The following is a 12,230-nucleotide window of genomic DNA, read 5'->3' as shown; positions in this document are numbered from 1 at the left end:
TATGAAGTGGATCTTTTCTTTGGTCAATGAAGTTAGGAAAAAAAAGTATTTCTGTAGACTGAAAGGAAACAAAAATTTTATACTCTGGTGGAGTGCTTTACATCATATAGCATTAATATTGATAAAATGTTTTATACCTTAATTATATAAAGGTAACCAAAGTAGAGTTTTCTAATTTTGGAATTACCTACCTTTTGGTACCTGCCACACAAGAAAAAACATCATTATTTTGTGTTCATATTTTAGTTATTAACTAGAAATCCTACTACACAACTTTTTACTTATAGCAATTCATTACATTAGACTATCACCAGATTTGCCATTGATTGTCTCAAATGACAAGGATTTTTTATGACTGCATATATGTCACCATGCAGAAAAAGGAGAGTCATGAGGCCCCAGGGGGGATGGGCTTTTAGTAACCAACTTGGAGAGAGGCCCTAGGGTAGGGGTGGCAATAGAAGCAGCTGTTTACAAAGTGTTATGGAAGTAATCTAACAATTAATATGTCCATACTAATTGTTGACAGCTAAAAAAAAGCCTGGTTTTCTAGTACTCAGGAGCCTTTTGCTTCTAGGGTTCTGGATACAGTTTAGGTTCTACCAAACTGACGTAGGTATCCACAGTGACTAGCCCCCACTGTCGCTGTCCAGTCACTAACCTCATAGGGCTTTCTAATTTTGGGCGAAAAGAAAGTGCTTTTTATCTGTATTATGATGTATTTGGATCATAATGAATCTAAGTTCAAATAGTACTAATGATCAACCCCTTTAGAACAATTCTGTTTGTTATTTTGTTAAACTGAAAATGGTAGTAAATTCTTTAAAATATTTCCCTTTGGTTTTCCTTTCCAGTATTGCCAAAATTTGAAGTTGCTCTGCAGACACCATTGTATTGTTCTTTAAAGTCTAAGAATTTGAACGGTACTATCACAGCAAAGTAAGTATAATTTTTCTTTTATGCCTATAAACTGTTATAAAACTGTATGACAAAGAACTTATTATATACCCCAGAATATTAGCACAATGCTCTGCTTATTAAAATGCCCCCATGGGCAGCAAACAGAGATCTATAATAAATAATTAAGCATGGAACATGTGTGCACAGGTTTTTGAACCCATCTCTCTGCTTTCAAACTGATCCAGTTCTAAAGTTTCTCACAGATTAGTGTCTTTCCAAGACTAATCAAGGGGATTTACATTACAGATTATGCCAGATTCATTTTTTTTTTATTTTTTTATCTTTTGTTCTTCCTTGTTCAACTGGCATGGATTGAGGCGATTTATCTCTTCTTAAATCCTAATTTTTTCTCTGTTGGTAATGGAAGCTGAATCTTGGGGCAGGGATTTGGTTGTCTTATTGCAATTAGCAGATGAGTAAATAATTAACATTCATTATCCGTTTTAGCATATGTTCACAGAGACTTCAAACCCACCCTGCGTAACAGATGTATTGTGGCTCTTATGATATTGATCCACTGGCTTGAACAGCATAGCATCTGGTTTTGCTGAGGCATCCTCAGAGTTCCAGACTAGCGCGTTTCAGAAGTATACGCTGAGATTAGCAGTTCTCAGAGTGCAGGGTGGGGTTGCCCTCAAGTAATTCCAGGACTGATCTCTTGTAGCTTTTATTTCTGACGTGTCAATCAATATTTGTGCTTTTGCTTCTGAAATTTATTTAGTTTCAGAATTTATTTGTAATAGCTGACAAAAACTGGACCTCATCTCACTGCTGTCTCACTCGTCAACATGTTCCTACCCTGGTGAAGGTTGGTGGCAGTGGCAAGCGATGGGCTGCGAATCTTCTGGCAGAAACAGTCCAGAGACTAAAACATTCTGAGGACTCCTGCTTTAATTTCTATTTGGCAAAAAATCATGTGAATCCACGTGACACAAAGGCAAAAACATGTCTGCGATTTGTATACCCAGTTAGCTTTCTGTCTGTGTTCAAATAAGGGGCAGCTGTGGGTTCTGTAGATGGATTTGTGGTTTAGAAGACACACAAATGCCTGCATTTTACATAATTATCTTGTCCTTGATCTTAGCTGAAGGTTAAGCATTCTGTCTGAGTTTTATTTGAATTCTTTGACTAATGCTTATAAAACTTAGTGAGTGCAAATTCAATCTTCGAATGGATTAAGCACTAGTGTTTGCATGGATTAAGCTGAGTGTGGATATCTTCTTTGCTTCTGTTTCTAGTATTCAGGGCTGTGCTAGGGATTTAATAGAATCAGTTAAAAGAGTGGTTCTTAAAATCTGGTACCTCTTTAGAAAAAATTATATACAATTTTAGGGAGTGTGGATCCCCCGAAGCCACACCATTGACACTCTCCTTCCCCAAGCCCATATTACTTGTTAGACTATTTTCATAACACTTTGTGAGAACCCTTGTAGTTTCATTCCGATTCTCATTTGTCGAGCCTCTTTGAAATACTAAAGGCTGAGAGTGACATGACAATTGTGATGGTTCTCTGGCATTTCATTAGCGTTCACTAAATTGTATCTTCATCATTTTCCTTTGTATGTGTGTCAGTCAAGGTTCCATCAGAGAAGCAGAACCAGTAGGAGGTTTACAGGAAGAGATTAGTTGCAAGGAATTGGTTTACATGGTTGTGGGGGCTGATTAGGCTCATTCAAATTTCCTAGAGCAGGCGATCAGGGAGGGCAAGCTGGGACTCTCAAGCATTGGCTCAAGTTGTTGTCCACAAGCAGAATTTCTTTATCTTTAGGGAATTCTCAGCTCAGCTTTTAAGACCTTTCAACTAAGTGAATCAGGCCCACCCAGATTATTTAGGATCATTTCCTTTGCTTAAAGTCAACTTATTAGGAACTTTAATCACAACTGTAAAATATCTTTACTTAACACCTAGATTGGTGTTTGATTGAGTGACTGGGAATGTTAGCCTAGAGAAGCTGACACACAAAAAAGCCATCTCAGTCTGTTTGCTTTGTCTGTTGTGGGTAATGGACAGTCTTTTTGCCATTTAAAGTTCTCAGATCTGGCTAGTTCTGATAATAGTCCATTCTGAGTCTCTTTTCAAGCTTTAGTTGCCAAGGCATGATGTCTGTGATTGTGGTAAAGGGAGGTAGGGTCTTTTGTAAGTCTGTGAAAATTGGCATAGTTCTAGTCTATAAATTTTGTATCCCAGAATAGATGGAAATGTTGATGAGGATGATGATCTTGTGTGTGTCATAATGAAAGCAACATCTCATCTCCCTTCAGAGGCTAATCCCTCCATTTGGGCCTTGGATACTTACTGCCTTTTGTCAGGGGGACCCCAATCTCACTTCCTCTCTCGCTTGTGTCTTGATTTCTTCCATTTTGTTCATCAGTGTCATCTTTACTATGTGTTTAAACATTTCTGTCATTAAAATAAATAAATCCTCTTTTGACCTTCATGTCTCCTTCCAGCCACTGCCCTGTCTCTCACTCTTCACAGCCCAGAGTTGCATTTTCCGCTTCTTTACATTCCATTCATTCTCCAGCCTCCTACAACCTTCCTTTTACCCTTACCATGCCATTGAAACTGCTTTCATGTTTTCTTTTTTCCCTTTGCAGCATTCGACATTGTTGTCCTCTTCCATTTCCTTTCTGTTTGTTTTGTTTTGTTTTGTTTTTTCCCTTTGGCTACTCCTTTGGCTACTTCTTCTCCCCTCCCCTCCTCTCCCCATCTTTTAAAAGTTCTTGTTCCTCGGAGCTCCATCTTTGACTCTCTTCTTTCCTTACCCATTTGAATTTTCTTCTCCACGGGCAGGGCTTCTGCTACTGTTTGTAAGTTGATGACAACTAAATTCATATTTCTAGTCCATACTTCTGTCTTGAGAGTCAGATTCTCATGTGTTGCTTCTCAATAGATATCTCCTGCTATATACACCACAGATACTTTAAACCAAACATATCATCTTCCCCCAAACCTGATTCTGTTTTGTGTCCCTGTCTTGGTGACTGCACCACCATCTCTAATGGCCCAAGTCAGCTGTGCTCTTCTTACTCTCTCAATCTCCATGTCTAATCAACATCCAGTGCTATTGGTTCTGTCTCCTAAATGTCTCCCAAATCCATCTCCATTGCCACTTCCTTGATTCAGGCCAACATCGTCTTTCTCTCCTCAGTTACTGTTGTTGTTCCTTAAAAGTTTTTCTGACTTCTGGTTTTATCCATTCCAGTCTTTTCTCTATACTGTATCCAGGGTTCTTGTTGTTTCTGTTATTCTTCCTCTCCCTCTTCTACTCCTCCTCCTCCTTTCTTTTTTCTTTTCTTTTCTTTTTTCTCTTTTCTCTTTTCCCTTCCCTTCCCTTCCCTTCCCTTCCCTTCCCTTCCTCCTCCTCCTCCTCCTCCTCCTTCTTCTTCTTCCTTCTTCTTCCTCTTCCTCTTCCTCTTCCTCTTCCTCTTCCCTTCCCTCCCCTCCCCTTCTCTTCTTCTCTCCTCCCCTCCTCTCCCTCCCTCTCCTCTTCCCCCTTCTCTCTCTCTCTGGCTAAAGACAAATCAATTTTGTGACTCTTTTGCATGAAAATTTTTATACTATTGCATTGAGGATGAAGTTCAAGTTTTTAAGTGTGTCTTCTTTTTTAGTTTCATGTCTTTTGAAATATACCACCCAGCCCCTTCTCTAACCTCCCAAACTCTATTTCTAAACTTTCCATGTATTTCCAAGAATGCAAGTGCTTTTTTTTTTTTCCTGACCAATAGGCTTTTACATAGGCTATTTGAAGGCTTGGCTACTTGCCTCTAACCCTCTATTCTTATACCTCTCATATCTCTAGTCACACAGTGCAGCCATTTGCTAGTCCACCTCTTTGAGGGTAGATCTATTTCTTGTTTACTATTGTCCCTTGGTTCCTAGTATAGTGCCAACTACGGAGAAAGCATCCAATAAATATTCACTGAAAGAACAAATGGATAAACAATGTGATCTCTAAGGTTTTGGTTCCAAGCTATATGTAGCTCAGCAAAGCCTTCATATTCAATCAAAAGCCTTCTGTTTGGAATGAACCAAATTGAGTTGTATGGGCAATAGTTTTGGTCTTGTCATCAAATTAGAGAATAGAGAGTAAGGCTGAAGTCCAGTTGTTCTTTGTATATATTTTGAAAGATGAGTTCTGTTGCCTTACCACCTGGATGGTTATTAAATTATAGAGATGACTTAAAGTATTTATTTTATAAGAGCTATTATAGTCATCTCTGTGATTGGATAATAAACAATTTAGGCTCTCTTTTGCTAGTTGCCATTTGTCCCATCAGGGCACAGCTAATGTGCAGAGCGTTGCTGGGAATTACCCAAAGAAGAAGATTAACAATCTCTTTTTAGTTTTTAAATCTTTAACTGAGATGATTAAAAATCTGTATTTATTACCTTTGATGTGAACATCTGCTCATTATTCTCACCTTGTTAAAATAAATAATAGATTATTTCACACTAACCAGAGCGAGTTCTAGAGATTTATAAATAACATAGCATACATCTAGTTAACTTTCTTAACTCCTGCAGATAGTAGAAATTTCAAAATATTATTTAATTTAAGCTTTATTAAAATATATTTATTACTTGAAGAATTAGACATTTGTATCTGGGAAATGACATGGAAAAAAAAAGTAGGGAGAAACATGAATTATACTAATAGCTATTGTGGGTTCAATTTTTTAAGTGTCATTTCATAGACCTTTTGTGCTGTGGCTGTTTAAAAAAAAAATCCTTGTTTTGTTAATGATTCTATCCCAGAATATCTTTGATTTGCTTTTTTAAATGTCAAACTACTGTTTTCTGAAAAACTAGTTTATCCCAAATGCTTCCAGATTCTATTTAGCACAATTACTGTCAGTATCTTTGTTTCACAATTATTATAATGAACTTAGGGCTTGGGAAGCTAAATCTGCTTCACATTTAAATCAAAATTAAAAATATTTGTGTCTGAGAATACTTTAAACTATGTCTGGATTTTCAAGCTCCCTGTACTATCATGTGACATAACTCATTTGAAATACAGTGTTCTGGTATTCTAGTTATGCATTTATTTAAACTTTAACAAGATACAGCATTGTTAGGTTTGGAGGACTCTCTTTTGAATAAATGAATTTGATACTGAAGTTGCTAACCAGAGTTTCCAGTAACTATTGTTTTTGTTTGGAAAGGTAATGCATTTGAAGATGGATTTGTTTTATGCTTCTTAATTTGGAATACACTATATTTTACCATTGACTTTTTTATAACTTTAATTTTTTATTATTAAAAATTATTGGGGTGATATTGATCAACAAAATCCAATGCTTCAAGTGTACAATTTAACAGTATGTTGTGCGATAACATAAATGGATCTTGAGATAATCATGCTAAGAGAAATAAGTCAGATGGAAAAAGTTGAAAACCACATGATATTGAAGAAAGGCCCAGTCGATACCCCCTGTAGTAAAGGCCTCACAGCATCCCTGGCTTCACTTTTCCTTGCCCTATAGCTTAACAATAGATTGTCCCCAGAGGCTTGACCCAGAGCTTGGAACGTCCACTGCCGTAGAAAGTTGCCCTGAAACTTATGATTAATGTCCTTATGTTTACTGATCACAATCCTTCTGGTCTAGCATTCCTTTCAGACTACTTCCACCTTTGTTCCTGGGTTGCTAATGCCACTGGAGGACCATGTTGCCAGAGGAACGGCTTCGAGAAGCACAACAAATCCCCCCCTACTCTGCCCCTGGAACCTTCAAGTAGCTCCTGGAATAATGCTCAGATTTTCCCTTAAATACAATAAGCCAGACTAGGAAAGGAAGGCAGTTTTGAAGGTGTTAACTTGCTGCCTTCTCAGATCACTGGTGCTCTGACAATAAATGTTTATTCTAAATAAGCCCAACTCCTGTCTCAGTCTATTGACTGAGTGGCACATGAAGCACGAGGCCCGAACTCAGTTGCCCTCTGGCTACAATATCACTCATGTGTGAGTTATAAATCTAAAAGCAACAAACAAATGTGACAGACAAACAGAGACTCAGGACATGGACAGTGGACTACCATTGACTTTTGAATTGAGTTAATCCAGACGTGGGGCTGTTTCTTTGTTTAACTAATGGATTCAGGAAGCAAGAGCTACTGTTAAATTTATAAAGTGCAAAGCAAAATTGACTTCCACATTTGGCTGAGCACTTCACAATAGAGAAGGAAGGAAACCAGGAAACACACTTAAAAAAGGCTCTCTGACAGTAAAATGATTTACCAAAGATTGCCTCTCCTTCACATGAAGAGACTTTCTCATCATGAGAGGGGACAAAATTAATAGATAAAATGCAAAGCAGCAGAGATGAGATTTGACTCAAGAAGCTAATTTTGGTACTGTGGATTAAAAAAAAAAAAAACCCATTGTACTCTTATTTTAAATTTTCCTGCAAAAAAAAACCAAACAAACAACTTTTGAGGGCCACGAGCCTATTTGATGCCCTAGCATATTTGGTCTAATAAGCACTCCTAATTAATATCAAAACATGTAGCAATGGGCCATGGTGATTGCAATTTCAACTATCATTTTAAAATGGTCAAAATCTGCAAAGTCTGGGCATGCAGTTAATGGGCCAGGCCAGGCTTCTGGAATAAAAGATTTTCATAATCTTTTAAAAATCTTTGGACAAGCAACTGTCAATTCCACCTATCAGATTATCTCTGGGGTGTCTAAGCTGGTTAGGGGCTGGGTAAATTGTGTACCAAGAACTGTTCTGAGGTTTGGGGGTTAAAAGTCTTCCCATTTTGGAGACATAATTTTAAGGATAATCTTCCGTTAAGGACATTTCTAACTGTGTTTAGTTTTAAAAATTTATAGTAAGTGTATGTTTTTAATGTACTTCTTTTAGTTGGATCGCCAGTGTATGCTATTGAAAGTAATATTTTTATTGTGTTAGTTCGATAATATCAAGTTGAAAATGTAAAAAAAAAAAAAAACTCATTTATTATTTTTCAGGTATACATATGGGAAGCCAGTGAAAGGAGATGTAACACTTACATTTTTACCTTTATCTTTTTGGGGCGTGAAGAAAAATATTACAAAAAAATTTAAGGTAACTTTTACAGATATCTTATAACTTGTAATGGGGAAAACCACAAAATTGCACTTTTCCCAGAGTAATATTTGTACTAAGTTAACAAAAAATTGAGTGCAAGAAAATCAACAGCATTTTTGTCGTTGGACAAGTGAGAATCTAACCATTTATCATGACTAAAAGAGAACCAGATAACTTCGTATTGTTTGATGTGAGTTTGAGTTTATTTCTAAAATTTGAATTGCTAAAGTGAAGAATAAAATTGAAATTTTTTAACAAAACAGATAAATGGATCTGCAAACTTCTCTTTTAATGATGAAGAGATGAAAAAGGTAATGGATTTTTCAGATCGTCTTTCTGAACACATGTCTCTGTCTTCCCCTGGGCCGGTAGAAATTTTAGCCACAGTGACAGAATCACTTACAGGTTTGTAGACTTTGAAGTGAAGGTAAAGCTATTTATGTGGTGCTGCTCTATCATCTTTCTTATTATTACTAGCACGTTTATTTGGGAACGTCATTGCTTTTCTAGAGATGCTAAGTAATGTTGAAATTGTCATGACTATTTTAATTAATCTAGCTTGCAGAATGTTTTCATAATGTAGGGGAAACTTATTTTCTATGAAAATCTGTACTTCAACCACATGTGATAGATATTTGTAAATTTTTCCATTTCTATTCTTTCTTTTCAGCCTGAAAACTACATGGAAAAGCTTACCTTTTCAGCTGACTAACCATCTACCTTTTTTTAAATCGCTTAGCATCTTCTGAAATCATACCTGCTCCAAACAGTTTTCTCTTTTAATAATAAAATAAAGGTTAATTACTTGGATCTTTCTGTTGCTATTTCAACAGCTTTCACCAATCTCTGAAAAGAGCAAAAGACTATACTATCAGTGGCCTTAATCTGTGGGTGCATGTGTCATTGATAGGGGTGGCAGTGATGGTGCTTAGAAGGGATCCATTGAGGACATAATAGTTACAGAAGCCAATGTGGGAATGAGGCTTCTGTGCCCTGATATCTTAACCTTTTGGGGAATTATTAGCTCGGATGGAGAAATTTATTGTATAGGAGCTATTGGTGAACTATAACTTTTGTTTTCTAAACAATGCAATTTCCAAAACAGGTATCTCAAGAAATGCAAGCGCCAATGTATTTTTCAAGCAACATGATTACATCATTGACCTTTTTGATTATGCTACTGCCTTGAAACCATCTCTTAACTTCACAGCCTCTGTAAGTTATCATGTTTTTTAATGATCTAAAAACATTAAATTCAATTTAATAAAACAATAGGAAATAATATTTTTAGCGCTTTTAAAAAAATTTAAGCCAAAAATAGATAGATGCTTTTCTCATTTAGATGTATGAGGTATATTGAGTTGTTTCCAAATGACCTTTATCTAATTTTTCTAAAAAAGTAGTTTACAACAAAAATATTTTCCTCAAAACTTATTTAATAAGCAGTTTAAGTTAGAGCTGGATTACTACATTGGAGCTTTTATAAAGTAATTGAAGGACTTAGATGCTAGTAAAAAAAATTTCTCAATTTTTTTGATGTTTATAATGACTAATTTTAGTTCTAGCAAAGATATAGCATTAAAAAATTTTTCTAAAAAAGTAGTTTACAACAAAAATATTTTCCTCAAAACTTATTTAATAAGCAGTTTAAGTTAGAGCTGGATTACTACATTGGAGCTTTTATAAAGTAATTGAAGGACTTAGATGCTAGTAAAAAAAATTTCTCAATTTTTTTGATGTTTAAAATGACTAATTTTAGTTCTAGCAAAGATGTAGCATTAAAAAGTTATTGACAAAGCTGTTCATGGTTTTTTTTTTTGAGAGAATATTAAACTAACACTTATTAACTGAATGAATTTTTACAATGTGCAAGGCATGGTGATAGATTGGGCTTAGGAGCTGAGAAAGACCAGTCCCTACCCTGGATTCACAGTTTTTGTGATGGTAACAAGAAAATATAAACATAGCTATAATTCAAGGCAGGATAAGATCAGTGTCATGAAGAAATTTCTATAGGGTTTTAAAATAGGGATTGGCAACCTTTTTCTGCAAAGGGGTACATAGTAAATATTTTTAGTATTGTGTGCCACATGGTTTCTGTCACAACTGCCAGACTCTGTGTTGTAGCATGAAAGCAGCCACAGCTACTTTGTAACCAAGTGAGGGTGGCTGTGTTCCAATAAAACTTTATTTACAAAAAGACTGGATTTGGCCTTCTTGCCTGCCATAGTTTGTTGACCCCTGATTTAAAAAAAGAAGATGTCACTTGTTGAATGAATCAAGAGAAATTTTAGATAGTTTCTGATTTCAATGATCTTATAACTTGGACAGTTAAAGAAAGGTAAATAAATACAACCAAAAACCAAAAACCTGAAAACACAAGCTTTATGTTTGGTTGCAAATGGTAACTTCCAAATGAGTAGAGGGAAACAATGAGAGTTCTGGAAGGAAGAACTGGCTTTGAGATAGGAATGAGGGTCATTAGAGGGATGCTTTATGGAAGGGGAATATTTAAGCTACTTGTGAAAAGACCAGTGGGCTTTTAAATGTTTGGGTATGGGTTTGGGAGGTGGGGAGCAAGATGAGCTGAGACGCAGGTGAGAGTGCTGGTTGTCAAGTTCAGAGTACATTCAGGCAACAGTGACTTAACCACTGCAATTGCAGCATGAGCTTGTTTCTGGGAGATAGTTATCAGAGAGAAAAGAGGAAGTGATGCTTTGGGGAATTGTAGAAGATCCTAAATGGCTCACATATGGTTTTGAACTTTATGCTCCAGGCAATGAAGAGCCGAGGAGCCTTGTAAACGTGAGAGAGGTATGGTGAAAGCAGTATTCCAGGGAGACTGATCAGGGCCATGTGCAAAAGATGGCAGCAGCCCAGGTGTGAGGTGGCGAGAAGCTTCATGGCCATGGATGATGGAGTGGAGAGGATGTAGGAGAGTAGCAAAGGACTTGGTGTACATTAGCTTTGGGAGGTGGGAAGAGGAAGGGAAAATTCAAAGATGTTAAGTCTGGAAGAATTGTTTTATTTTATTAGCAAAAATAAGAAAAGCAAGATGGTTGCTCACTTTTAGGTGTACTGAATTTGAGATAACAGGAATACAAGTAGAAATTTCCTACAGGGGACTGGAGGTATTGAATATGGTTAGAGGTATGAATAGCTGAGGGCTGAGAACTTTGAGGAAGAGAGAACAGATAATTGATAATTTGGCCTTGACAAATCCTCACATTTAGGGAGAGGGAAAAGGAAGCAAGAAGGACACTAAGAGGATGCAGAATGAGGCATATGAAGTAAAAGGAGGTTGTTGTGGAGCCTCGGAAGGTAAGAAAAACTGTAATATCAAGAAGGGGGTGGTCAGAGGTGTTGGATGCCTCTGAGAGAGACACCACTGAATCCGGAAGTTATAGTGCTACTAACAATTTTTGAGAGTTCAGTTTTATGAGAATAGTACAGATGGAAACTGGATCCAATTGAACTTCAATCTTTTGCTTCTTTTATTACCTGTTTTTAAAATGTGTTTTGACAATTAGGTGAAGGTAACCCGTTCTGATGGCAATCAACTGACTCTTGAAGAAAGAAGGAATAATGTAGTCATAACGGTGATACAGAGAAACTCTACAGAGTATGAAAGCAGATGGAAGAGTGGAAATCAAGAAATAGAATCTGTCCAGATCATAAATTGTACTGTCCCACAAAATGGAATCTGTAAGATTGAATTCCCAATCTTGGATGATTCCAGTATGCTACAATTAAAGGTACCATCTGTTTCTCATCATTACGTTACTGCAACAACATCATTAAAATTGTGATCTTGTGGTAGTACTCAACTTGTGGGAAGTCTGAGTTCACAGGAAGTGGATGCATGTTTTTATTTAAAAAAATGGAGAAAATGTTAAAGTTAATTTAATGACAAGTGGCTGAGGTTAGACTGAATATTTCTTTATAAATTCATTTTGGAGAGCACAGTAAAATATAGCAATCTGAAGATATGATGGAGAAGCTCCCCAAACTCCTAGTTTAGGTTTATTTTCAATCATTCGTAATTGTGTTTTGGCAGGAGCGGAAATGAAAGAGGAACATTTTTTTTTTACACTTATACTCCTTTGCTGAACTCTTTCTCAGGGTGGCTCATCTAAGACCTCCCAACCATTCCTGTTACCTTTCTTTTGGTGACATGGCCTTGCCACAGGCGT

The 12,230-nt window shown here is 36.5% G+C and overlaps 1 protein-coding gene across 1 annotated transcript in view; it reads left to right on the top strand.

Moving 5' to 3' along the window:
• CD109 (CD109 molecule) overlaps positions 1–12,230 on the top strand; it is a 105,386-nt gene that overhangs the window by 49,446 nt on the left and 43,710 nt on the right. The window contains exons 8-12 of the mRNA XM_006926378.3: positions 855–939; positions 7,938–8,034; positions 8,301–8,442; positions 9,143–9,252; positions 11,568–11,792. Of these exons, the coding sequence (XP_006926440.1) occupies positions 855–939; positions 7,938–8,034; positions 8,301–8,442; positions 9,143–9,252; positions 11,568–11,792 (659 nt within the window). The remainder of the gene's footprint in view (positions 1–854; positions 940–7,937; positions 8,035–8,300; positions 8,443–9,142; positions 9,253–11,567; positions 11,793–12,230) is intronic.

Source organism: Pteropus alecto, unplaced genomic scaffold, assembly GCF_000325575.1.
Source record: "Pteropus alecto unplaced genomic scaffold, ASM32557v1 scaffold7, whole genome shotgun sequence".
Taxonomy (NCBI): Eukaryota; Metazoa; Chordata; class Mammalia; order Chiroptera; family Pteropodidae; genus Pteropus; species Pteropus alecto.
This window is presented reverse-complemented; position numbering and strand designations above follow the sequence as displayed.